At 37.1% G+C, this 27,935-nt stretch overlaps 1 protein-coding gene across 1 annotated transcript in view; it reads left to right on the plus strand.

Annotated features, from left to right (window-relative positions):
* The window catches only part of Fto (FTO alpha-ketoglutarate dependent dioxygenase), a 388,710-nt gene that overhangs the window by 109,161 nt on the left and 251,614 nt on the right, over nt 1-27,935 (plus strand). Inside the window, exons 3-4 of the mRNA XM_042689921.1 lie at nt 5,148-5,766; nt 19,758-19,901. Of these exons, the coding sequence (XP_042545855.1) occupies nt 5,148-5,766; nt 19,758-19,901 (763 nt within the window). The remainder of the gene's footprint in view (nt 1-5,147; nt 5,767-19,757; nt 19,902-27,935) is intronic.

Below are 27,935 nucleotides of genomic sequence, written 5' to 3' on the forward strand. Positions count from 1 at the left end.
CTTTATTTTATTAAATAGGATTTCAGCATTATTCTTGATTTTAAAGAAGTCTTTGCACTTAAATTGACTCCAGCTCATCCAATCACTTTGTCATAAGTAAATGTAAAAATCTTGAATTTTGTAATTGATATTAACAAAACATTGATTTAGAAATTTAAAAGTGGGATAAGCAGTAGTACTCACTGGATCCTATGTTGAAAATATACTATACAATTTGTGGGTAGAAACAAAAAGGAAAAACTGGGAGAGACCAAAGGAAAGGGTGACATTAGCCAAAAGAAATGTACTCATTACCTGACTTATATAACTGTAACCCCTCTGTACATCACCTTTCCAACTATCATTATTTATCAAACAATAGTTAAAAAGTACCCTGCTTTTCTTTTTTTTTTTTAAAACCAGGTACAAGATCACAGAGAGTTCTCTTCTGAATTCCCAGCACCTACTGTTTTGTGGGTTTTGTGCTCCATAAATAGGAATTCAATAGTGAGGATTTTCCAGATTTCCTTGCTAATTATCCCTCATTCCTATGGCAATACATTCATGCTGTACTAAGTCTTCCTCTAAACTACTGGCTTTCATTCCTGTCTGTGCTATTAAAGTATGGGACATTATAAAATAAGAACTGCCTTAGTTTTTTTCCATTTTATTTATGACACTTTATATTGTAAGTATTGGATAAATGTTAAAACACACACACAAGAATATGAACTGCCTAATGATGGGCCACTGTTGTCACTTTGTAGCAAAGCACTTTTTCAGCAGCCTGTGGTGGCTGGGACCTGGCTTACAGGGACTGCTGGATGCACTTCTTCTAGGGAACAGCTTGCCATCATGCAACTGTTGACGGTCCCAAATAAATGAGTATAGCCTTTTAGTGTTGGGATGGCTGCCAAATTGCAAGCATTTGCAACAGAAATTATAGAGAAAATGTTAAGATGGACAGTGCAAGTTGCTGTCAAGTGCAAAGTATAAAGTATTACAGCATAATATTAATTGCCAAATTATGAATGTACTACTCTGAAGTCAGACTTTACTGACATTGTTAAGTGAAGGACATTTCCCAAGTCACTTGAAGGCTCTGTTTTAATTCACTATATCTAAGGTGAAGTTCCATTGAGTAAGTTCCATTAAGTAAGTCTCCTAAAAACTGGATCTTAACCAGTTAACACCATGTATGACTTTTCTGGATGATGAAGTTCTTTCACAGCATCCCTTGAGATGAGAGGGAAAGGTAAAGCTTTGTGTTAGGTTTAACATAAGCAAAATCATAAAGCCTAATCTCTGGAGACTTTTAACACTCGCATGTTTCAGACATTGGTAAGGGCCTGGCATGTTGGAACTTTATATCCACACACCTTTCCAAATACTTAGTAAACTATGTAATCATCATTAATGTCACAATATCATTTGTATATTCAAGAAATATAGACCATGACCATACAACTACTAGTATAATTTCATGACTCAGTATTCCCTGGAAAAACTTTTAACTGGATTAAATGAAAAAAATTTTACTAACATATTTGAAAAACTGCCAACAGCTGCTCCAAATTACCGTGCGATATCTGATGTTCTGCATATACCTGTCCAAAATGGAAAGTGAACTTATTTGTTTGACAGAATGAACTCAAATGATTTAATGTTCAGTTTTTTTCCCCCAAAGTTACTTGTTCTCTTTAGAAAAAAATCTTAACAAATGTTACATAGCACATTTTTGTGTCAGGCACTAATTTAATCACTTTATAAATAATAAAAGACCAAGACATTTAGAGTGAGAGTTTTCTCACTTGGATTTTCCTTGAGATAGTGACAAAATTAGCCAATTATCACTAATTGTTCTCATTGTATAAAATAAAATTTCCCTAGAGCATTCAAGTAGTAGCAGAATTTCTGCCCGATAGTTTTGATTATTCATGGTCTGCACAAAGAATTTCCTGGCAAAAGAAATGTAAAAGTTCAGAATTTTAAAATGCAAAATCGTTCCTTGATTTTTAAAAATTTTTTACATTTATTTTAGAAAATTTGAAAATAATGTAATGTCAGTGGAAAAAAATAAAACATTCCCACTTATTTTTTCCTAGAGATTAGCATATTTTCTCTTTTCTTTCTGTATTTTCATGAAACCAGCATCTTCATAGTTTGTTAATTAATGCTTTTCATAAAGCAATATAAAATTTCTAGTACATAATAAATAAATAAATAAATTTATGTACATTCACTTAACATTTCCCCCTTCAATCTTATTTGCCTTTTGTGCATTTTGGAGGCTTTCATTTTTTAATTATTCTGCTAAAAATCTGCTGAATGTTTTTATGATCTTAATTTGTTCTTATAATCTAGTGATTATAAGAATGCAGGGCCTTATTCTCACTTGTTTGCTTAGCACTCTACCATTTGAGCTACATTTCCTATCTAGCTTTACTAGTTAATTGGAGAGGAAGTCTCTCTACCTTTCCTACCCAGGCTGGTTTCAAACCACAATCCTCCAAGTCTCAGCTCCTAAGTAGCTAGCATTATAGAATCAGCCTCTCCCGAGTAGCTAGGACTGTAGACCTGAGTCACTGCTGCCTGGCTGAGAGCATATTGGTACCTTAGAACATAACTCGTTAGTGATAAAAGGAGTTATTGCACTTTACTATAGAATGTTTGGTCTGCTAGTAGGATTGTATTGGCTGTTTAGCTAGAAACTATAATATTAGTGTTTCTGTTTTTCCAGTTGGGATGAATGAAACCTAAATGGGATCCTTGTGAGTTTCAAGATGGTCCATAGTAATATAAGAGATGAATGCTCTTTTTACATTCATTATCACAAAGCTCAGGCACTCTCCTACTGTTTACTTTTTTTTTTTTTTACATTCAACTTCACTAAGCGATTTTTCTTTGACATAATTTATTTTTCATAGACTTTCTCTGTGTTCAGCCAGAATAGGTTAGTTTATGCTGCAGTAACAAATAACCCTCAATTCTCAGTGGCTTTGCCCAATAATATTTCTTGTTCAATTTACATATCACTTGTGGATTGGCAGAGAGTCACTACTCATTAAAGTAAGTCAGGAATCCAAAGTGGTTACTTTGCCAGAGGGAAAAAGAATGTTCTGGAAGGTCTTGACTGGCAATGAATTGCCCTGGGCTGGAAGTGGCAGCCATCATTTCTCAATGGACAGAATAATCACATGTTTCATCCATCATGAGGGATCCAAAAAGCTGGTTGGTAAGGGGAAAATTTTGGAACTATTGTTCCAGAATAGGAACAGGACACAATCTTTGCTTGTGATTCACTTTATAGTTTGCTGAGAAAATTGAAGGGCTCCCCAATCACCAAATAAAAGAAAACAATTATAAAAAATCTTCCACTAAACTAATAGTGAGGCGTGGTGGCTCACACATGTCATTCCAGTATTCAGATCAAGCAGGATATCACATTTTAAGTCAGTCTGGGCTGCATATTGAGACCCTTTCTTAAAAATAAAAATAACAAAACTAAAAAAGCAAAGTAAATAAAAAAACAACCAATAAAAGGTAACCTCTGAAACTTATCTGCCCGTTATCAACCTGTCTGAATTTATATCTTTTCTTTTTCCATCCTTTTCTAATACAGGAAATCATCTCATATTCAAATGTTTTGGATCATAAACTTGGCCAGTAACAAATTTGTACACATTTAGTGGTGTCCTAGTAAATGTTTAGTACCTGGCTTTTTGGAGGAAGTTCCAACCTTGATCATGTGTTAGTTTATATCTATCTTAGTCCAGGCTCTTGTGTCCTTTCTTTGGATGCTAGTATTAGCTCTTACATAATTTGACATATTACATGTATCAAGTGGTTTAAAATCCTGCCTGATACTATAACTAAGAGTGAAATTTTAAATCATTCTGCTCCCCTTGAAATCTTCCACTACAATTCGAGTGAATTCCAGATTCTTCACTGTGTGCCGTGCATCCTGGCTTCTGCCTTCCTTTTGTCCTTATTACCAAGCACCATTGAACTCTGGCTATGTACAAATTCATGGGTCAAATGGTAAGGAGCCAAAGTGGTGAAGGAAAGCCAATACAGTCCTCTTCTCCATCAGTAAACCCATGGGCTCCTGCATAAGGGAAGAGAATTATTTTGTTACTTTTCAGTGTCCTTAGTTGGATGATTACGTCATTTCATCATTCATCCAGCCAGCCACCCATTTAACATTTGTTGAGTATATTCTGTGCACTATTTTGTAGTTGTGAACAAAATTGCATGGCTCAGTGTTCATGGAGCTTAGTTTAGCACAAGACTAGAAGTGTGGCTTAAATGGAGAGTACTTGGGAGGACCTGAGTTCACTTTAAAAAAAAAAAACAACCAAACAAGAACATATGCTATGGAGCCCTGTGACATCAAATGCCAGGTCTGATGTTCACAAGTTGTTTTTGATTTTGAATGAGTTTTTTTTTTTTAATGTCTCCGTGCTTCAGTAGTTATATCTATAAGCTGGAGAAAATGACACTATGCATAAAATTGTAAGAAATGAGTTAATGTGTATAAATCAGTTAGTTGAATAGTTGGCTTATGGTGGGCTCTTAATATATGGATAATGAGTAGTTAGTTAATAAAATTGTATTTTTCTGGGAGAGCCAAAGGCTGAGGGTTCAAAGGTAGGGAGAAATGGTAATAAAAGTAGCCTGGGAGGAGCGCTAGGAAGGTGGCTCAGTGGTAGAGTGCTTGCCTTGCATGCATGAGGCCCTGGGTTCGATTCCTCAGCACCATATAAGCAGAAAAAGCCGGAAGGGGGGGCTGAGGCTCAAGTGGTAGAGTGCTGCTCTACAGTTGAAGAGCTGGGGGACTGGGGGACAGCGCCCAGGCCCAGAGTTCAGGCCCACAACTGACCAAAAAAAAAAAAAAGTAGCCTGGGAAATCAAAGCACAAATTCTTACTTTTTGTTTCAGTTGAAGAAGATTAAGATTTTGGGCTTAAATTTGACCATTTTAACTGGAAAGTTTGACATTTACTTTGAGTCTTCTTTTGTTAGACTATGAAGATATGAATCTTCTTTGGAAATGCTACCTTGTAGGCCTCCCTTCTCCCAATGTCCTCAAAGTAGCACATCTTTGAAATAATCAAATTATAGCAATTCATCAACTTTTTTATTTTTTCCTTCTTGCTTTTGTTTTAGTGGCAGCTGAAATATCCTAAACTGATTCTCCGGGAAGCTGCCAGTGTGTTGGAAGAGCTCCACAAAGAGGTCCCTGAAGCCTTTTTCACACTGCACAAGCATGGCTGCTTATTTCGGGACCTGGTAAGGATTCAAGGCAAAGATCTGCTCACTCCGGTATCCCGCATCCTCATTGGGAATCCAGGCTACACCTACAAGTACCTCAACACCAGGCTCTTCACGGTGCCCTGGCCTGTAAAGGGCTCTAACATAAACTATACTGAAGCTGAGATCGCAGCTGCATGCCAGACCTTCCTTAAGCTCAATGACTATCTGCAGGTAGAGACCATCCAGGCTTTGGAAGAACTTGCTGTCAAAGAGAAGGCTAATGAAGATGACGTGCCAATATGCATGGCAGAGTTTCCCAGAGCTGGTGTGGGGTCATCCTATGATGATGTAGTGGATATTAAGAGCAGAGCGGCATACAATGTGACTTTGCTGAATTTCATGGATCCTCAGAAAATGCCATACCTGAAAGAAGAGCCTTATTTTGGCATGGGAAAAATGGCAGTGAGCTGGCATCATGATGAAAACCTGGTGGACAGGTCAGCAGTGGCAGTGTACAGTTATAGCTGTGAAGGTACAGTCTACTCTAATTGTAATATAACCAATTGTTCAGCTCTGAAGATATGCATGTGCATTCTTCCATGTGTGTATACGTACACTGTGTGCATTTGTGTGTGTGTGTTTGTGTCTGAGTTGTGTGTCCTTTTGGGGCTTGGCTCACCTGTGTGTCTGGAGAATATACCTCTTTCTATTCTAGCTGTGCTCTCTGGCTCACTGTTACTGCACTAAGAATAGTTTTTGCATGTAAGCACTACTGTCATTTTGACTTTTCTATATCCAGGACAGCAGCATCTTGGATTCATTCAGCCAACTGCTTTTCTCTAAAGCTCTAAGTAGATCATACAGTTGCTATAATTAGCCTGCTAATAAAGGGTCAGGAAAACAGAAATCTATCAAATCTTTCCAGGTTCTCACAGGTGCATATTCTGTGTTGCCAAAATTCTCTCATGGTTGACATTATATCTTGATGAGTGTGATTTGTCAAGTATTGGCTTGTTTTAGGTTTCATATCATTTTTACTACCATCCCTTCTTGCTAGCAGCAGTTGAGATGGCTTTTGTAAGCAGACATTCCTGTTTTCAGCAAATTATCTAGTTCCCTCTGCAGTTTTTCAGTTTTAAACCTTGTTGGGTAGCTATGGATAACTTGTTCTTGTTTTTTTTGAAATCCATTTGTCTTGGAACAAAGATCATAGATTATCATTTAGTGCTCTACCAAGATTTCTTTCTTTTGATTAGGATCTTCATAGTTTCTAGAACAGCTCTGTAAAGAGGTAGGTACATGTACAAAGGGCACCATGACCACTTTTTTTGTCCCTACCTATTTGGCAAAGTAGCTCCTCTGTGTTCTGCTGAAAGATTTTGGAAAACCAAAGTTCTAGATATTCTCTCAGGGAATGCTGGAATTTTTAAGAGCAATTTCTTTTAGGCAACTCTAGTTATTTTATTGGATTTTGTTGTTATTACTTGTGTTTGCCTATGGCCAAGTTTTAAAAATGTTTCTATGTTTCAGTATAAAGTAGAGAAAATAATAGTATGCATAAAATCATGAGAAATGAGTTAATGCACATAGATCAAGTAGAGCAATATGTGGCTCACAGTAGATACTTAATATCAAGTACAATAAGTACTTGATAAAATTGTGCTTTCTTTTAGAAAATTGGTTTAAAGAAAAATCTCATTATAATCTTAAATTTCTTTCAATTTTTCAAATCTCAGACAATTCCCCAGGATTACTAATACCTTTTCTAATTTTACTTTTTGCTTTCTGTCCAAAACGAGGAACTAGTTTAATGGTTGGGAATTTCACCAGCATTCCTGGCATATCAAGTAATGATGCAGATCTAAGAGCAAATCCCATGAAAGGATTCAGTGCTGTCCTAAAGGAAAGAACTAGAATGCTCTGATCTTTAAAAATAGCTTGCCAGAAATTGGAGAGATATGGAATCCCAGAACTCTGATGCAAAAGAGCAATGGCATTGGTTAGTCTCTTTCGGGTAGAGGCAGCACTGTGAACCTGCAGCAGTGTATGCTACAACCATGTCTTTGTATTCTCACTTATTCTCAGTCTACAGATTTCATCTTCTATTGTGTGTTCTTTGTATGGGTGATCAAATGAATTTTGAAAGCTTAGATTCCTTTCAGAAAGGAATTTAAAATTTTAATAAATAGTTTCTAAGGTGAAGAGTAGGTAAGATCAGTACAGTATATAGTTATAAAATATAAATATACATTATATACATAAATATTACATATTATATATTATATAAATATATAAACAGAAAAATCTTCATACTGGCAATTGTCATGGGGGGAACTATGGAAGGTGATCTATAAGAGTTTTGTTCTCTTCTGGGATTCTTGTAATTCTATCCAATAAAAATGACAGTACTAAGAGCTCCTGCTTATTGAATACCTACTGTTGGAGAGAGAGAGAGAGAGAGAGAGAGAGAGAGAGCCACTGTAAAGCACTCTGCTATGTTATAAGCAGGCACATATATATGTGTATATACATACTCACAAACATATATCCTGCCTCTTATTAAGAAGCCACATTGAGGTTTAGGATAGTATTTTGTATGTGTTTATAAAATTATGAAATTTCTCTTGTGAAGGGATGCACAATTGTATTTCTCCTCTCCTCTCCTCCTCTCCCCTCCCCTCCCCTCCCCTCTCCTCCCATCCCCTCTTCTCTCCCCTCCCCTCTTCTCTCTCCTCTCTTTTCTCGGTTGTGGGGCCTGGACTCTTGGCCTGGATGCTGTTCCTCAGCTCTTCAGCTCAAGGCTAGCGCTCTACCACTTGAGCCAAATGCCACTTCTGACTTTTTCTGCTTATGTGGTGCTGAAGAATCGAACCCAGGGCCTCATGCATGCGAGGCAAGCACTCTACTACTGAGCCACCTTCCCAGCCGCACAATTGTATTAATACTATTTTTATTAAGAAATGAAGAAACTGAAGCACAAAAGCATAGTTAACTTGTTCATGGTTACATAGCTAGTAATTAACAGACCCAGGATTTAAACCCAGACCTCTGAGGGTCTTAGTGTCTTAACTTCCAAAGCATTATATCTTAGGAGCCAGTATTTACTATCCTATACTGTCTATAGCCTTGTGGGTTGGGGTTTTAAGTTATCCATTTTCTGAAAGGGCGAAGGGATCCTTCGGGCTCTGACAGCTTCCTTTCTCCCCCACGTCTGTTAGTTTCCCCGCACATACTCTCATGTGATTGGATTGGATAAGCTTAGTCTATGAAATGGAAAGGTTCTTGACTATTGTATGCTTTTGGTTCAGGTGCTAAACAACCAAACATCTTTCTAAGAGTTTTTTTTTCCCCCAAGTGACAAGTGATATGTTTAGTTTTTCACCAGAAAGTAAGGTAGGGATAAACTGTCTTGTAATCCTAGGGAAAAGGTTGACTTGAAGAGCCATTTGAGTTAAAATCCTGATTGGGGTTGAATCAGCTTTATAGGGTCACAGAGTAGAAACTACAGAATCTGAATTGTTTCCCATGACCTTGAACATATTGAGTGATTACTAAGGGAAGTTCAGTTAGCCATTTTAGACACTATGGGGATTCAGAGATACATCAAAACTGTATGTCTTGAGCAAGTAGATGATATAAAGTGTGCTCTTGGGATTATAATTCTTAAATGATGAAACTTTGGATCTAGAAGAGATTTTTGAAATCATCTGGTTTTTGTATCCCAAGGGGAGAAAGGAAGTAGCTTGCCAGAGGTCAAGAACAGGGATGTCTGCTGAAGAGTGTGACTTGCTACTAGAGAGGTTCACATAAACTGCATTGGGAGTTCAGATTCAGAAGTGATTACTTCTTACTGAAATTAAATTCAGTTGAAGCTTAAAATCTTCAGGACTTTGCTTTCAATATCTTTTCCCAGGGAAATCTTCTTGTAGATTTATAATGAGCCAATCATCCCTCTTTGGTTTATTTTCATGAGTAGAGGTCATTGAGAAGTAATTTGTATAGGATACGTGTAATTATATACTAAATTCATTGGCTTTCATATGCATTTCTAGTTAATAGATATCTCTAGAAGGAAGATTGAAATGGTAGAATTTTTAATCAGGAATGGCTTCAGGGAGCTATATGTAAATAGGCAAAGTATTTGATTTTCCTATTCCAGCTTTACTGGCAATTGGCTGTTACTCCTAGCTGTATAAAAAGAATTTTAGCAGGGAAAGCCTTAAAGAAAGACCCATTGTTTAATATGGCCCAAATCTTGTTTGGAACATCTTCAAAAGTGTCACCTAGACAATAACTATTGGTTTGTATTTTTGTTCCATTGTTTGGACATTGTGACATTGTGTTTGTAGAAAAAGTAATTATTAAGGTTTCAAAGTAGTATTTTAATATTACAGAGTATCTCCATTATTTTTTGGTCTCTTATGAAGGATCAAGGAGACTTGTAGAAGGAAGAGAGTCCAATCCATGTTTGCCATTGAGTGTATGATAAACTGCAAAGTAGGGACTTTATAGTAATTTGTTGTTGTTGTTGTTGTTTTTTAGAATCCTAGGATTCCCATCCAAGTTTCTGATTTGGGAAAAGCTGAATCCTCTAAAGAAGGAAATTTGTTCCATATTCTTGACTTTACTTTGAAATGAACAGCTCTTATATTCCTTAGGTCATCATTGTGACCATGTGAAACTGTATTATAATTTGGGCTAGGGGTTTTGGAGCATCTTTTTTTTTTATTTTTAGAGCACCATAATTTTCAAAAGTGACATTTAATGTTTTTCTTTGCCTCTCAGCATCCCTGACTTAAGATCTAATTTGGTCTGTGTTTTTGTCAGTTATTTTTAAGAGCTCTTACTACTGCGCAGTAAAACTCATAGGGTTCTTCAAGGTACTTAAAAAAAAACTCCCTGGGAAACTATTCGTTTAAAAATTATATTTATGTTTTTATTATCTTTCAGTAGTTGTACAAAGAAGTTACCATTCAACAAAGCAATTTATGAATATAATGCATCTTGATTTATGTTACCTTTTTCATCATTCTCCATTCTTCCTAACCCAACCCTTCCCCTCAATTTTCTTAGTTTCTTTCTCTCTTCATTTATCTAGCCCCTTTCCTTGGCCTACCCCCACACCTTTCAACTGCCAGTTTCTTGGTGTTCATTTTGTTGGACCATGAGTTTTTCTAAAGAATTATATCACTTGAATTCTTGCCTATAAATACCATGTTTTGGCTAGTATATTTGTGTGCATTTGCATACAACTTTGTATGTGTTTACTTGTACATTTATAAATTAATTCTAACTTGCACACATGAGAGAAAACATGTGTCCTTTGTCTTTCTTGGCTTGACTTACTTCACTAATCATTCTTGGAGAAAATAGCTATTTTCTAGAGTAAATACAGAACTCTTAAAAATCCAATTCAGTTATGTACAAAAAACTTGATTAGGCACTTCTTGAAAGAAGACACACACATAGGCAATAAGGATATGAAAATATGCTCAACATCATTTAATCACCAGGGAAATGTATATCAAAGCCACAATGAGATCCTGCTTCATACTCATATATATACATATATATACACACACATATATATATGTGTACACCATGGATACATACATAAAATATAGTATATACAAATAGTGAAATATTATTTACCTTTAAAAAGGAATGAGATTCAGATACATGCAATAACATGGACAAGTCCTAAAGGCAGTATGCTCAGTAAAGTAAGCTGGATAATTGTATGATTCTGCATATATGAGGTACCAAAGTAGAGTAGTCAAATAAATAAAAGCAGAAAGTAGGACAGTGCTTATATGGAGTGAGAAAGGGAGAGAGGCTGGCATTGTTTAATGAATACTGAGGTTCTGTGTGGGATAATGAAATTATTTTGGAGATGGATAGTATTGAGTTGCACAACAATGTGAATATGTTATACCACTGAACTAAACACTTAGAGATGATTGTAATAGTAAATTTTATATGTATCTATTTTATCACCATAAAAGAGAAAGTAAAATGCTGGGGTATAACTATCAGGGTGCACAACATCGAAAAATCTCAAAATAATTATGCTAAGTGAAAAAGGCCAGAACATAATTAGATACACAGAGCATGTATTTGATTTCATTTGTATAAAAGTCCAGAAAATGACAACTAGTATAATGACAAAAAGCTGGCAAGTATGTCAGCGAAAAGGAACCCTAATGACAAAAAGCTGATCATTCGTTGCCTGAGGACAGGAAGTAGGGCTTACAAAGAAGCCCAGGGAAATCTTGGCATCATGTGTCAAACACCTTGACTGTAGGGATAATTTCACAGGTGTGCCAAGACTTAACAATATATGTACCTGATTGTATGCCAATTATATCTGAATAAGCTATTGAGAGAGGAAGGGAGTTCAGCCCCCCTGTTTACTTAGCCTTTTCTTGACAACAGAGATGTCACTGCTGGTCTTCTTTTCTTGCAGGCTGTGAAGAAGGGGCTTTTGTCTTTTCTTTCCTCTTGTTTCCCCTTCTTCTTCCCTTTCCTCTTCCTTGTTTCTCTTTTTTCCTTCCTTCCTTCCTTCCTTCCTTCCTTCCTTCCTTCCTTCCTTCCTTCCTTCCTTCCTTCCTTCCTTCCTTCCTTCCTTCTTTCCTTCCTTCCTTCCTTCCTTCCTTCCTTCCTTCCTTCCTTCCTTCCTTCCTCCCTCCCTCCCTTCCTTCCTTCCTTCCTCCCTCCCTCCCTCCCTCCCTCTCTCTCTCTCTCTTCCTCTCTCTCTCTCTCTCTCTCTCCCTCCCTCAACTCCCTCCCATTCCTTTTCCCTCCCCCTCCTCTCACTTTGTGAAAAGTATTAGGACTGAACTGCTCTCCTGGTCCATTGTCTGGATTAACATGAGTCTCTTTCAGCACTTCTGTTCCCAGTACTACTTCCTTTCCACTCAGCATTCTGCAATAGCTCCCAGTTTTACCCCCAATTCTGTGTATTGCAATCAGACAACCCGATAATCTGCCCTCCATACTCTTACCTCTCTGCTTTCACTGCTGCTACTTTCCCCTTCTTTCTCTATTCCATCTACACTTACTGTTTCTGAAACATCCTTATCATGTTCCATGGAGCACATTTGCACTCCATGTTTTCTCCACTAGACTGTTTTCCCATTAATTTCCAAGTGATGCATTCCTTTTTATCCTTGCTCAAATGCTATCTTCAGAATGGGGCTTGCAGGATTTCTGGATTTCAGACTGCAAGCCTGCTGTCACTGGAGGATATTCTTCAAGCATGTGTTTGTTTGTTCATTTGCTTGGGTGGTAAGTGAGAGGGTCCTGGGGATTAAACCATGTCCTCAGTCCTTGAGTTTGTGTTTAATATGATGTCTTGTACTTTTGTACAGCTGATCTCAGGCTGTAATCCTCCTAATTCTGCCTTCAGAATAGTTGGGACCAGCGGTGCGAGTCACCATGCCTAGCTTGTTTTGGAGATAAGGTGTACTAACTTTTGTCCAGGTTGGCCTGGAACCACAGTACTACTATTTCTAACTTTTGAGTAGCTAAGAGTGCAGGTATGAAGAACATGCCTGGCCTCTCCAAACACTCTTTTGAGATTTCAAATGTCTTTATCTTTATTTTATCTTGACATGTACATACATGGGTATGGAAATCTTAATAATAAAATATTTTTTTCAGAAATTGGAGGACATTGTATTAACACTGTATTTTATGTTGAGTTGTTAGTTTTCTTCTTTATGTCACTTTGTTAGATGTTGTATAATATCACAGTGATATGCCTATAATAATATCTATGTATGCAATAGAAAATATTTGTTGTTGTTGAGTAAGTTGTGCTGTTGGTGTACAAAGTGACTGTTATCCAGTAACTGTTGACTTCTATTGCTGTCTGTTCAATGTTCAGTTTTAAGAGTCTTTTCATAGATGGATCTAGCCAGGTTTAATTTTAAAGGTTAAGTATTCAAGGATAGCAATGGAAAGAACTTGTTCTTAGGTGTGGCTTTGAATGCTGTATGTAGTTTTACCTGAAATTGGATGAATAAATAATTATCATATTTTGATCAAATCAGTTTGGTTCTGGTCTTCTCTGCTGTTTACACTGTGAAAGTGTCCAGTAAGTCTCCATGACCATCTTTGTACCTCTAGGTTGTTCAAGGTTTTGCAGCCTCTATGGTTTTAAGCTCTGGTTTGGAAAATACAGTGTTTGAGAAATGTCTCTACTTCCTTTCCTTATTTTATATTTTACTTCAGATAATATGATTTTGAAGGGCCCCCAAAGCAATTTTTCTTTCCCTTTCCCAATTTCTTTTACCCGTAAATCCATGAAATGTGATGTAATGAGGTTCTACTATGTATGTGAATATTTTTATCTTAAAATTTTTTTTCCAAATGCTTAATGTGAAAGCTGACAGAGCCAGACATCATGTTGAAGGGCTTTAGATTTCTCCATAAAGACTTTGCAGTATTTTGCCTGAAATCCCAGAAAACTTATAATTAATTTTACAACTTAACTCTGTCAGGAGACTTCGTTTGTCCTGAGTTGCTTGTTTCCAGGCACCTGAGAGCAGCTTCTTATTATAGATTCAGAGCTGGGATTGATTAGTTTCTCCCTTCAAAACTCTTCGAAATTCTCCATTTCTTCAGACCATTCATTCCTCAGTGGCTGGGAAAGGAGTGTATGCTGTGTCAGCAGCAGCTGACTCTTTCTCCCAACAATTAAACAAAACCTCTCTAAACTGTAGAACTCTGGCAAGGAGGCTCTTTTCTAGCTAGCTTTTCTTTCCTAGCAATATGTATGGTCCTTCGAGTTGTTTCCTAAAGCTTGTCTGGCTTATACAGCTCCCTTTTGTAATTACACTGGGAACCTGACCAGAAAAAAGTGTACTGTGTCTGCCTGTACCTTCAAGAGTTGGTTATTCTGAAAAACAGATCTGACCTCTGAAAAATTCCTTAGTGTCTCTCATAGGCCCGCAGTGTAAGACTAGATTCTTCACTGTGTTTACAGAACCTTTTGTGTTCTGCTTTCTCTTCCACTGCAGCCTTTTGTCTTGCAAGTCCATGTCATTCATGTGCCACTTTTGTGACTGAGAATTGATCATTCTCTTTCTTTTAATCATACTTCTTCTGTCTGTGCTTTTCATAAATTTTAAATGGTTGCACATGGACGTTACAGTTTAACATGTCCACTGAAGTGTCCAGTGCTTCTTGATCAGTCTCTCCTCTTTTATCATTCTCTCCTTCCCCCCAAACTCATTTTACATGTCCCAGTTCCTTTGTCACATATGTACATTGTTCTTACACACTACATGCCATTTCCCATTTAGGATATATCTTTTCAACCTCTCACCTTGGCCTTTTACCTTCTGTCTCCCTCCCTCCAGTTTTAAAAACTCCATCCTGGAATGCCACACATCAACACAGGCTAGAGAAAACATCATCACTAGGCTCCCTTTACCAGCTGATCATCCTTAATTTTTGGGTTTTTCCTGCCTCAGATCTGTAAATAGGACCTTCTGCTTTAGCCTCTCAAAGTGTGAGCTCAAGACAATAAGCAAGCTGGGTATTTGTAGCTCACGCCTCTAGTCCTAGCTAATCAGAAGGTTAGGATCCATAAGATCTTCATTTGAAGGCAGCCCAGACAGAAAAGTCTTTGAGACTTCATCTCCAGGGCTGGAAAGGTGGCTCAGTGGTAGAGTACTTGCCTCTCATGCATGAGGCCCTGGGTTCGATTCCTCAGCACCACATAAGCAGAAAAAGCTGGAAGTGGTGCTGTGGCTCAAGTGGTAGAGCACTAGCCTTGAGCTGAAGAGCTGAGGAACAGTGCCCAGGCCCAGAGTTCAGGCCCCATGACCGAAAAAAAAAAAAGAAAGAAAAAAAAGAGAGACTTTATTTCCAAAATAACCAGCAAAAAGCAGGGCTTGAGACATGGCTCAAGTAAGAGAGTGCCAGACCAGTTAGCTTGAGGTTCTGAGTTCAAAACCAAGTATTCTCTTAGAGAGGATAGGGTGGGAAGGGAATAGAGAAGAAAATTACATGGTAGAACATTGATTTCTTAGCTCATGGCTAAAGCAATTAGAAATGAAGGCTAAGAAATGGACCTGTATTTAACCTGTGGTGATGATAAATATAGTCTTACATATGAAAAAAATTACTGTCATACAACATTAATTGTGTGTGTTATTAAATGTGGCACATTTTTATAATATATTTTTTTTGATTGCTATTGTAATCTTTCCTGTTACAAAGAGTCTTCTGTCTGTTTTTCCTTGTAAAACTGTGGTAGCATATAGCTTTAAAAATGTAAACAGAGTATTTAATAGCATTTGTTCTTAATTAAATGGAATTATATTTGCCATCAAAAACTACTGCGCATAAAAACTCAAGCTAGTTAGTTTTGGGAGTAAGTTTGGACATTTTACATTCAGCATTATTTTGTATTTTGTTATGTCATTTGCTGCTTTAACAATTTGATTAGTGGGAATGGGAAATACACCAAGCACAGGAAGGTACTTTAAATCCTTTCACTTTTACTGAAGCTTCAAGGCAAGTAGGAACCCATTGCTTCTGCTTGTTTCCAAAATCACATAGGGCAAAGTAATCAGTTGTAGTTCCTATGGATAATTACGAGTTGACTTCACTGAGAAGTGAGCAACACTATACTTAAGCAATAAAAAATTTATCAGACATACAACTTCTCTCCTCCCTCCACAGCCCAGGGGGAAGAATCCTCAACAAAATATCATTTTAATGAGCTCATTTCAGTGGTGCTAGATTTATGGGAGACACCAGGAAACACTGATTGCAATTGCTGTCTCTGATTGTTGCTCCAGACTTTATTGGTGCCATATTGAGAAAAGTGCTGGGATGAAAGTTAGAAGGGAAAGTGGTCAACAGGACTGTTAGACTGTAAAAGTGACCTCTTCTTAAGGTGTCCATTCTCAGTGCTTTTAAAAAAATGCCTCAAAATCATTGTCTTTGTAGCTTAAAATGATTTTTCCTTAAGGTTATATAATAGATGATTTGAACGGGAGAGGGGCACGTTAAAAAGAACTTTTAAAAATTATCTTTAAAAAGTTGTAAAAAAGAGTTGTCATTAAACAAAGCAATTTATGAATACAATGCATCTTGATCAATGTGATCTCTTTCAATTTTCTTACCCCCCTCTTTGACCCACTCCTCCCCTAACTTTTCTTAATTTTGCTGTATATAAAATGGATTCTTGACTACATTCTCCCCCACTTTGCCCCTTTGTCTCCCCCTCTTCTTTTGCTCTCCCCTCTTTGTAGGTACACATTTCTGGTGCTTTTGTTGGACTTTGACTTTGTTTTTCGAAAGAAGTACACTAAAAAGTTGTATTGATTTTTTGTTTGCTAATTGTTGTGTCTTGCCGTTAGGAGGCCACATTGGATTGAAGGCTCCCTGAAGATTTTAGGTTTGACAGATACAAATACATGATTTTTGTATTCTCATGTCAGTATTCTTTTGCTGACTCAATCTGGTTATCAAATAATTTAGCATTATTTTTTAGTTTGTATGCTCCTATTATTCATGTTACATTATTAGGTGGTAGTGATGTTACATCATCACTATTTTATGCATCCTCAACATCTTTGTTATATGTACTTGACTTTTCTCACTACTGCATATAATGTTATTGTATATCAAAACTAAAGGAGAGAGCAGCAATCATTTTCTGAAAAGGGTCAAGTGATAAATAATTTCAGCTTTGTATGTCTTGTAGTCTCCGTCTTACTACTGACTCCTGTTATTATGTGTGATGTAGCCATGGACAGCATGTAAATGAGGGAGCATGATTGTGTTTTAGATAATTCTTACTTACAAAGCAGGTCAATGGATCTGTTTTGCCTATGAGCATCTTGCTTTATGTCCAGGCTCTAGGGCAGAGTTCACTAGCTCTCTTGTAGCATGAAGGAAGGTACTACAAGTGAGTGAAGGGGTTGCCTGGATGTTATTACTAGCAGAGAACATACACTTTGTTGAAAAGGGGCAGCCACTTCCTACCGATAGATCTGGTTCAGAAATACCAGAGCTTGTAATTCAAGAATAGCTGGGAATTTGGATTTTTATACAAAATGCCTTGCACAGTTGTTAACTAATTTAGATTTGTTAAGTGTATACAGTATAGGTGAGGTTGTGGTTCACAAGTTCTAGTTCAGCAGATTTCATTGTTTTGCATTCTGTAAGAAAAACAAGTGCCAGTGAATGCCTTCAGACATGAATAATACCAGTGTACTGTTGGTGCTGCCACTGCCAACTCTTCTAGTGTCTGTGGCAGACAACAGTCATTGACCAAACACTTCAGCCTGGAGATACTTCTGTACTAGGGCTCCTGGAAATTCTTTACCAGGGTTCAAAAAAACAAAACAAAACAAAATGACCCACAACCAGCAATTTAGCATCTTCCCTGATATGGAAGATGTTTAGCATCCTCTTTCAGAGGAATCTCTTTACAAATATTTTTGGGATTACTTAGGAAGTGGCCTTAAACTTACTGTGTGTATTCTAAAGACATCTAATCAAGAGATACTCAATTAAAAATTATAGGAGAAAACATGTGTTAGAAAGGAAAGAAGCTATGTACCAGAGTAGGATTCTGCTACCATGATGGTATTAGATTTTAGATTTAAATTTAAGGAACTGAAGAATATCCAAAGTTGGATATGTCCTTAAAAGCCATCTAGCAGCATTCCTCCTATGCAGAGACTATGAACTTACACTTTCTGGTCTGTTGTTTTTCACTATATTTTGTGCATAGTAATATGAATGGGCAGAGAGAAGAGTTTCTTTTTGTTGTTTCTCATTCTTTCCTTCTCTGACAGCTTTTGGCCTTTGTGTGTGGTTACATGTAGAGTAAGATGTTCATAATTAGAGATCCTGTGTCCTATCAATGTATAAGAGCTCTTTATGTATTAAGATAAACATGCTCTGATGATTCTTGTTTTTATTTCCATGTATACAGTATTCTCTTCATCTCTGCAGTTTCATTTCCCTATGGTTAACTATAGTCTGAAACTCTTAAATGAAAATATTCAGTATATAAACAGGTCATAAGTTTTCAGTTGTATGCCACTTCTTTGGGTAGCATATGAAATCTTCATGTCATCTTCCTCCATCTTACCCAGGACATGGTCATCCCTTGGTCTGCTGTTAATGCAGGCTGTATACAAATCTGCCCTTTAGTCACTTAATAGCTATCTCAGTTAACACATCAGTAATGACTAAACTGCAGTGCTTGTGTTTAAGTGAGGGCACTGAAATATAGGACCAGTGTTTGTTCATGTCTCTCATTTTGTCTTTATTTGCTCTGTTAGGCTACTCCAGAGGGCACCTTTGTGTTGACCATCTCTTCTAGAATGATGCTAAGTCTTGTGATGTTAGACCTCCTTTTCTGTTTCTTCTTCTTTGTTTTCTCCCTCTCTATTTCTTAGCTTTGACAAGGTTCCTACTGTTTCCCTACTGAAATATGAGCTTTGGGTGAGGCAGATCTATATTTTGTCATGTAGAGAAAGTAGTCACCTTTTTCTATTTAGCTGAAAGGAAAGGAAAGGGAAATGTAAGAATGAAAGGAACTGTATTTTTTCAGTTATTTTTGTGTTACCACTGTGATGATTCATAATTTTAGTTTTTGCTTTGATCTGTGAATTTCATTGATTTTAAGAATAAGTTTTTGGGGGCTGGGAAGGTGGCTTGGTGGTAGAGTGCTTACCTTGCATGCAGGAGGCCCTGGGTTCGATTCCTTAGCACCACATAAGCAGAAAAAGCCAGAAGTGTCGCTGTGGCTCAAGTGGTAGAGCGCTAGCCTTGAGCTGAAGAGCTAAGGGACAGTGTCTAGGCCCAGGGTTCAGGCCCCATACTGACCAAAAAAAAAAGTTTTACTGGGTCATGGGATATTACTACTATTTTCTTATGTTTAGAAATTTTTATTCCTTTTTCAAATTTCAGATTGGTATGTATATGTGTTTCTTTTTTACTTTTGATACATATTGATTTCCATGAAAAGAACGTAGAAACTTTCTTTTTCCTATATTCTTATTTTAAAGAAATTACCCAATTCTTAATTGTTTAGTAGTTGAGTTCTTTTAATTTCTCTGGGCTTTTTGTTTTCTTGAGAGAATTCTTTGATAACTTTAATTTATGCTTCGTTTAGCTCTTCTCTTTTTTCCTAGATTGATAATACTGTCTTAAGCATTTTTGCTTTTTGATACAGGGTTTTGATACAGGCTATGTAGCTCAATCTGGCCTTGGATTCTAGCTCCTCCTGCCTCCTGAGAGCTATGATTATAGGTGTGCCACTATTATCCCAGCCAAAATAAACTTTTATCTTCCTTAGTATCCATGTTTAGTTGCTCATTATTTTGTTTAAAGTTCTTTGACAAAATATCATGTTAAACATATTCTAGTATGACATAAAGATGTCATTAAAAGGAAATAATTCACTTAACATATGTTAAGATAACAATTATAAAACCCAGAAGTTCAGATTTAACATTTCTTTTCTGATTATTTTATTCTCTACAGATTCTGAAGAAGAAAGTGAGGATGAGTCTAATCTTGAAGGCAGAGATCCTGATACTTGGCACGTTGGTTTTAAGATTTCATGGGACATAGAGACACCTGGTTTGGCAATACCCCTTCACCAAGGAGACTGCTATTTTATGCTTGGTAATGTTGAGAATCAAAATTATATCATTGTTCTCGTGTTCTCTATGTTTGAGTTTAAGATTACTGTCACATATTTTGAATATGTCTTTTGAAATAAACTTTTGAATAGTGAAACTTTTTTGTGAGAACACATAGGTAGATGTTGATTTTTGTTTTTGTTTTATAAGATACTGCTGAATTTTTATTCTTATTTTTTACTTCTGTTGGTCCTGGATCCTGAATTCAGGGTTTGTCCCCTCAGGTTTTGCCCTCTTCTCTACCCCCAGGATTATAAGGTGTGAGCTGTTGGCACCCAGAAAGATACTGCTGAATTTTTATTTTTGTATTCATATAGTACTGAGAAACAAACCCAAACTGTACAAATTCTAGGCAAGTAGGGTCTCTAAAGAAAACAAAAAACTGAGAGCACAGAAGCTCTGATGTGCTAACAGACTATGTTCAGGGTTCTTCACTAGAGCTACTAAATTATCCAAGGCAATTTAAAAACACTTTTCTTCATGGTTTTGGTAGTGAGAAAGTTGTCTTCTAGTTTTATGTATTTTATTTTTACAGTTTTTCCCAGTGCTGGGGCTTGAATTCAGGACCCAGGCACTATCCCTGAGCTTCTTTTGCTCAAGGCTAGCACTCTACCATTTGAGACATAGTGCCACTTCCAGCCTTTTCTGTTCATGTGGTACTGAGGAATTGAACCCAGGGTTTCATGCATGCTAAACACTCTACAACTAAGCCACATTCCCAGCCTTGTCTTCTAGTTTTGAAGTGACTTTCTACTCAGAAACTGTTGGCCTTACCACAGGGTCTTTCTCTCTACTTCATTTAGTTCTTTAGGAAGTGATATTTCAGCTGTGGTTAAGCCTAAGCACTTGAACTTTTTCTTTCTTCTTTGTTCTAAATGTGTGTGTGTGTGTGTGTGTGTGTGTGTGTGTGTGTGTGTGTGTTTAGGAGCTGTACTTATTTTGTAGTGCACACTATATGAACACTTATCTGTCTTTTAATTACAAAGCTGCTCAGGCTTATTTTCTCCTTGGCCCTGGCTTCTGACTATTCAAGATTTATCTCCTATCTGCCTAGGGAAATATATTGGTATGTTGGTTTTAGAGCCAAGAAGAACCAGGGCTCAAGCCCAGTGTTTATGGTAAGAATTAATTCCACTTAATTTGGTATTTGCCCAGTTCACTATATTCCAGGTACTATGTAAGGTTTTAAGGGATTTATTAGAAGTGTGTAAATCTTGCTCCTTGGTTTCTAAAAATTCAGAGGATGGAATATCTCTTCAGTACTTTCCAAATTTCAGTTCTATACACATCAGTTTCTAAGCTTTTACCATACTACCTATAGTGGAAGTAGCTTATGACTCCTAGCTCTATTACTTACTATTTGTCTTGAAATAAACTTACTCTTTTTGACTGAAAAAATTATTATTTTTTATTTAATATATATTTTTTATTATTTTATATTTTATACAGAGGGGTTACCGTTACATGAATTAGGTAATGAGTACATTTCCTATTGAGCATTGTTACCCCCTCCTTTGTTTTTCTACTACTACTCCTCCTTCCCCACTTCTCCAATTCTTCTTCCCCCCCAAGTTGTAAAGTTTGTTTTCAAAATAGTGTCTTGTACATCTCACTGTCACAATGGGTCAACCTGTATACTTGTTGAAAAAAATTATTTTAAAGGAGATTTTGTATAATTTTAAGTAGAAAAACATTATCACTTGGCACAGCTGGAAGTATAATGTAAATATGAATATAGAGAAACTAAAAATTATGTGTGTGCTTATTTTCTTTGCTGGAATAGTAATTTTTATTCTGAGTTCTATTCTTTGTTAAAAAGAGAGATAAGAAACATACAGAGAAGTTTTACATGTGTATTGGGACCAATCTGAAACTTTCTCTTTAATGACTGTAGGTAAACTGGAAGGTCAGGATATAGAGACTTTGATCCAGTGTGATCTAATGGTACTTAGTACTGTATCCCTTTACCAGCACATTCTTCTCATGTGGTCAGGATTCCTGCATTGGTTGAAACCTAGTCATACTCTCTTATTTCTTGTTTGGGTGTTACTTTACAGTTTACAAACAAGTTTCTTTTAAGCAAGCTTATCTTCAAACACCCTTCAAAAGAACAGATTGTTCATTTCTTAACTAGTTTGTTTACCCAAGATCACTCCATTAGTATGAGGTAGAACAGGGTCCAGAATGAGTTGCAAGGTTCCATGCGCTGTGCTTTGTCTACTATGAATGGGACCATTTCAACTAGGTTCCAACACACTGAAACCTCTGTCCAAATGCTTTTAGTGTTAAGGTCATCTCTAATCTCCATCTCTCCTGCTTGACCTCAGGAACTAAGTTTCTGTTGCTCTTCTGAAATGAGTGCCCTTTTCAAGTAATTAAATTGTTATCTTATTTTTAAATGCTCTACACAAATTTGGATATTTGTCTTCAGTCTAAATGGTAATCAACTTCAGCCAATGAATTGCTTTCTTTTGGATACTTTGCTTAGGAATTTTTATTGGTAATTTTCATCTTTAACAGATGAAAGGCAGAATGATGCCTTTTAAAATACCTTTTTTGTTTTCCCTGTATATGAAACTGATAGATATGCATTATAATTATAAAAGCCCAAGTTTATAGTGGGTATATTTACTAACATGCCTTTTCTTTGGATTAAAAAGTAGTATATATTCATTATAGAGAAAAGAAACTGCAGAATATAAAATGAAAGAATATAAAATACTCTTTGAGTCTGTTTTCATGCATGTATATATTGAAAAGTGTAGTAGCAATATGAGTATCAACCATATTTATTGGGGACTAACAACCAGTCAAGGAGTGTATTGCTCTGCTCAGTAACCCTGAGAAACAAGCAATTATTCTTGAAAAGGAGAGAAGGAGGTTCAGCTGGTGTACCTACCCATGGTTTTACAACTAGTAAGAGGCACATATCAGGACTTGTCATTTTCTTCCATGACACCCCACATCAGCCACCCTCCCCCATGTGGTGGCCTACCTACTGACCCCTGCTCTGGGGTTTTTGTGCCTGCCCTCTCCCTCTTCGCAGGATGCTCCTGCCTCACCTAATGGTTTTTCATGAAGGGATGAAATGTGACAGTGTTTTGTTTGCTTATTTTCTCCATTAAAAATTTTTTTTTCACAATTTAATATCCAGATTAGCTATGAAAATTTACATAATTACATTATCCTTTTGCTTTATCTGTTACAAGGAATATACATTTTTGAGAGTACACAGTATTTTTTATGCATGATAGGCTAGAAGCAGAAATTAGTGTTGTTATTTTTTAGATGTTGTTGTGCAGATATAAAATCCACTCCTGCTTTCCATGGTTTCTAGCTGAACTGTGTCAGGAATAGCATAATCCATACCCAAAGTCTACTTTTAGAATACATTTTCTTATGAAGATGTCATATTTGATTTCTGAGATAAATCTTCTTGCCAGTCCTATTGGAAATAAAAATAAACAAACAAAAATAAAGCAACCATTATTTAATGCCAACTTTTCTGTTTCCTTTTTAAAACACAAATAGCAAAGAACCTGTAGAGGGACCTGAGCTTGTACTGCTATCTGAAATCTGAACTTCATAGCACTTATGAAAAGGAAACAGTTTAGCTCAATTTATAATAATATATTGGTCTGCAGAGGAAGTGCAGACTGAACCCCGCTGTCTCAAGTAAATTCTCCAGGGGTGTGTGATGGGGAACGTGTCGGGTGCCTGTAATAAATCCACTGCCCGTGGAAGTAAGTGAAGGCCCTGCTGGCAGTGCCCGAGGACACGCTTAGCTGGGGTTGTCACGGTTTTACTTTTAAATTGGAATCTTTGCCCTAATCTCAGAGTTAGACATGACCAGATTTGCAAACAGATTTACAATTTTCACTAATTTTCCAACTAGGACTTCAAAACACACTTAAAGAAACAAAACCCACTCTGGTCTTTCTCAGGGTTAGATGATTTACTTCACCACAGATGGTTTCTATAGACTGCATGTAGCCAGGGAGTTAAGAGACTTAAGAGTAGCTCGGAGCCAAACTGGTTTGCCTTTTGTGGAACAGATTATACAGTTCAAGGGACATCAACCACTTTATGTTCATTAACTAGGAGCTGGGTGTGGAGGTGGGTGTTTCAGGACAAAGGTGAGTGGTAGGTAAACATTTGGGGCAAACCCCACTAGTCCCTCCTAATTTATTATTATTATTATTTTGAACATGTCATTATTTATAGCTATTGTCTCTGGTATCTTTGCTTTTACTTCTTTAAGCCAAACGAAATCTCACTTTCAAATATCTGTTGTTTGTATAACAATCAGTTGAAAGCTTCAGTTACCAAGTAAAAATTACACTGTCAACACAGAAACACATAACAAGACAAAACAATAGAAATGGAAATGCATAGCATTTCTGGTTTGTTTTGCTACCTCCCAGAGTATTAAAAAGGTGGTAGGGTTTTCTGTCAGGTGACCAGGACGAGCCTCTCTGCATTATATATGGATGACTTCTGTGTCATCCATGAACAATAGGTTTTGTATTTTGTGCATTGTAGACAGATTGTGTACACATAATGTGTAGACAGAAATTCTGAGATCATTAACAACTCCTGCAGTTTTTGCTTCCTTTGTAAAAATCAGTGCTTTAGGATGCTTCTGATACTGGGAGTCAAAATAAGAAGATGGTTGTGCTGTGCTTGGTAAGCTGCATTTGTAAGTCAAACTTAGTACAAAGATTGGCCCCGGGGCCCTGGCATCATGGAGAAGCTCTGAGGCACGGAGGTGGTAGGAGAGTGCTAAGTGTCATCCTCTTATCCTGCTTCTTGTCCTGAGTGCTGGCAGCTTTGCACCTCATGGCACTGTAGGTATATTGTCATAGCCACATAAAGAAACTACAAGAAGGGGAAATCTCATCAATTGGTTCTTGAGGGTGAAAAAAGTTAACGGCTGTCTCAGGTGGGATCAGGCTCTGTGGTAACCATTCTTACTTTGTTGGAGACTGACTTAACCTAGACAGCCTGGTCACTTGTTCTCATAGATTATTTTTCACCCTCTATTAAATACCTATGGCTTAGAGGCAGCAAGAACAGTGCACTCGGAACATTTGATGTGGTCTAACCTGAAACTATGCTTCTACTTTTCAAGTCAAGATGGACACTCTGGTCAGAGGCTGTAGCCCTGTGGGCAAGAAGAACTGAGGCCTGTTTGGAGTTTCAAGTCTCCTGACAGGATTCTCCCTTGGGACTTAAACTGGAGACTGTGGTATCTTTGTAAATCCTCCAGGTGTCCCTCAGCCCTGCCCTGATTTGATTTAGACATTTTATTCAAAGTAAAAGGCTTTTGTTATGCTTTCCTCTGACCCCATTCCTTTCCTCCCCCAGCCGCTGAATGACCAGAAGTAAAAAGTACATGTAATTTATGGCTTAATCATAAATTCAAAATAATTATACTTTATTACCTCTCATGGGGTCTTGAGACGTAGGTGCTACATTCTGCTTTCTGCCGAGGCAAGGGAATAAGAGAAGCAGTAATAAATTATGACTTCAGGCTGCAGCCTGTAAGCTTGAGGAATTGCCATTTAAGTGGAAAGTGCTTGAACAGCCAAATGAGCACCTGTCATGTTTATTTTCACTTTGAAAAGTGGAAACATGACAGGAGAGTTTCAACTGCTTGTCCGATATGAACTTGTGGTGTTCTTAAGACTCCTCAGGAACTGCAAAATGTGCTTCTTGCTGCTTGGATTTTTGCAGGGGTGAGGATATATCTCCCCTTCTGGAACTTTCTAAAATATGTGTTCAAATAGGCTTATTACCTTTGTTTCCCTTTCTTTTCTCTTCTATTTAAAAGAGCTCATGGTGGGGGGTGGGGGAGAAGCATGACTTGTGGAATGTGCTGTGAGGACTGGAGTTCCTGAGTACTTGAGAGGATTTACTTCTCTCTTACACTTTCTGATCATATCCGGGCGTTTGGCTCATTTTTGCTCATTTGTATGTCATTTATGTCTTGAGCTTATCTGACATGCATGTGATGAGTGTCTGCTGAGGGCCAGGTACTGTGCTAGAAAATTTGATGTATTTTCTTTACTCCCCATTACAAGACTGTCAGGAAATAGTCCTCTCATTCTAACACTTGTATTTTTTTTTTTTTCTAGGGAAAAAAAAAAACTATTGCTGGGGATGCTGGGTATAATCATGTACACCTGTAAGTCCAACACTCATGAGGCTGAAGGATCAGGAGTTTGGGTCTAGTATATCCTGTTTCCAAACAACAACAGCAAAGAATATTGATTGCTGTTGAATACAGGGATCCTTTTAAGTATATGAACATGTTTTAAAGTTTGTTATGGTAAATGGTTACATAATGTTATGTTGTTGACATACTAAAATATATTGAATTATACACACACATACATACATATGCTTTTCCCCCGCAGAACTGGGGTTTCATGTTTGACAGATAGGTGTTCTTCCACTTGAGTTACACTTCTAGCCCTTTTGCTTTAGCTATTTTTCAGGCAGGGTCTTGCTTTTAGCCTGTGTTGGCCTAGACTGTGATCCTCCTACTTTATGCTTCCCTTATAACTTTATAACTGGGATGACCAGCATGAATCACCACACCCAGATTATTTGCTGAGATTGGAGGAGGGGGTCAGGAAGGGGATGCACAGATCTCACTAGCTTTTTTTCCCCTGGGCTGGCCTTGAAACATTATCCTCCTACTTCCCAGGTGGCCAGGATTACAGGTTCAGTCACCACTCAACTGAATTGTATGTTTTTAAGTGAGTTAATTGTATAGTATGTGAACTAGTTCTCAATAAAACTCTTTTGAAAATAGAAAATACAGCTTAGAGAGCATTTTAGTGTTTGGATTTTTGGACTATGGATGTTCTAGCTGTTCTCTTAATATATGTACATATATGGTACTGGCATTCTTTAAAACAGAATGTCAACAGTACTTTATTACACATATTACCATAGTACTTTTAAAACAAAATATGTCATGTATTTTTCATGGAATGTCCTGTTCATTGTTTTATACTTTTTTCTTAAACTTAGTATGTCCTGTATTTTTTCATGTAATGTCCTTTTTATGGTTTTATTACCTTACAAATTATATATATATATAAAGAGATAGAAATTTGAAGATGGGCTGGGAAGGTGGCTCAGTTGTAGAGCGCTTGCCTTGCATGCCTGAGGCCCTGGGTTCGATTCCTCAGCAACACATAAGCAAAAAGAAAAAAAGCAGGAAGTGGCGCTGTGGCTCAAGTGGTAGAGCACTAGCCTTGAGCTGAAGAGCTGAGGGGCAGCGCCCAGGCCCAGAGTTCAGGCCCTATGACTGGATCCCCCCACCCCCCCCCAAAAAAAAAAAAGAAATTTGAAGAGTTGAGGGAGATCTACAATGCAAAATGAACAACTCTTTGATACCCATCTCTGTACTCTTTTTCTTAGAGAACCACTATTCTCTATATTTGCATTTTGTTCTTTGATTAATTATCTCTCTTAAGCCTGTGTTGATTTTTTATTTTTTCATCTAACAAGGAAAAATGGAATTAGCTCTCTCAAACTGCCTGTTAGTTTTAGGTAGTTAGCATTTACTTTTAGTTTTATTCTCTTAAACTTACCTTTAAAATTAATTTATAGATATTTTCTCATTGGAACTGACATTCTCTTTCAGCCACACAAATACTGTGATGTTGTTGAGGGTTGCACTGGCAGACTAGCACACTTTCTCTGCAGTTCTATGTGAAATTTGTAAGCCTGACATAGTGATGCTAATCCATGTGCTATTTGTTGTAGACCAGATAGGGTGACTGGACCCACAAATGCAATGTGTGTCCACTGAAATCACCAAACCTGTGTTAGCTGAGTGAAAATATTCAAATATCAATTCAAGATTTTATACATCATTGAAGACCCAAAATAATGCCAAATTTTAACTTGCTTTGTGTTTGAACCATGCTTTCTTGTATAGCTTTTCCTCTCTCCCTGCAATTTGGAATTGCCCGTATTCCTATTGATGGAAGTAGCATGC

Source organism: Dipodomys spectabilis, unplaced genomic scaffold, assembly GCF_019054845.1.
Source record: "Dipodomys spectabilis isolate Male_0828 unplaced genomic scaffold, ASM1905484v1 ptg000130l, whole genome shotgun sequence".
NCBI classification, from domain to species: domain Eukaryota; kingdom Metazoa; phylum Chordata; class Mammalia; order Rodentia; family Heteromyidae; genus Dipodomys; species Dipodomys spectabilis.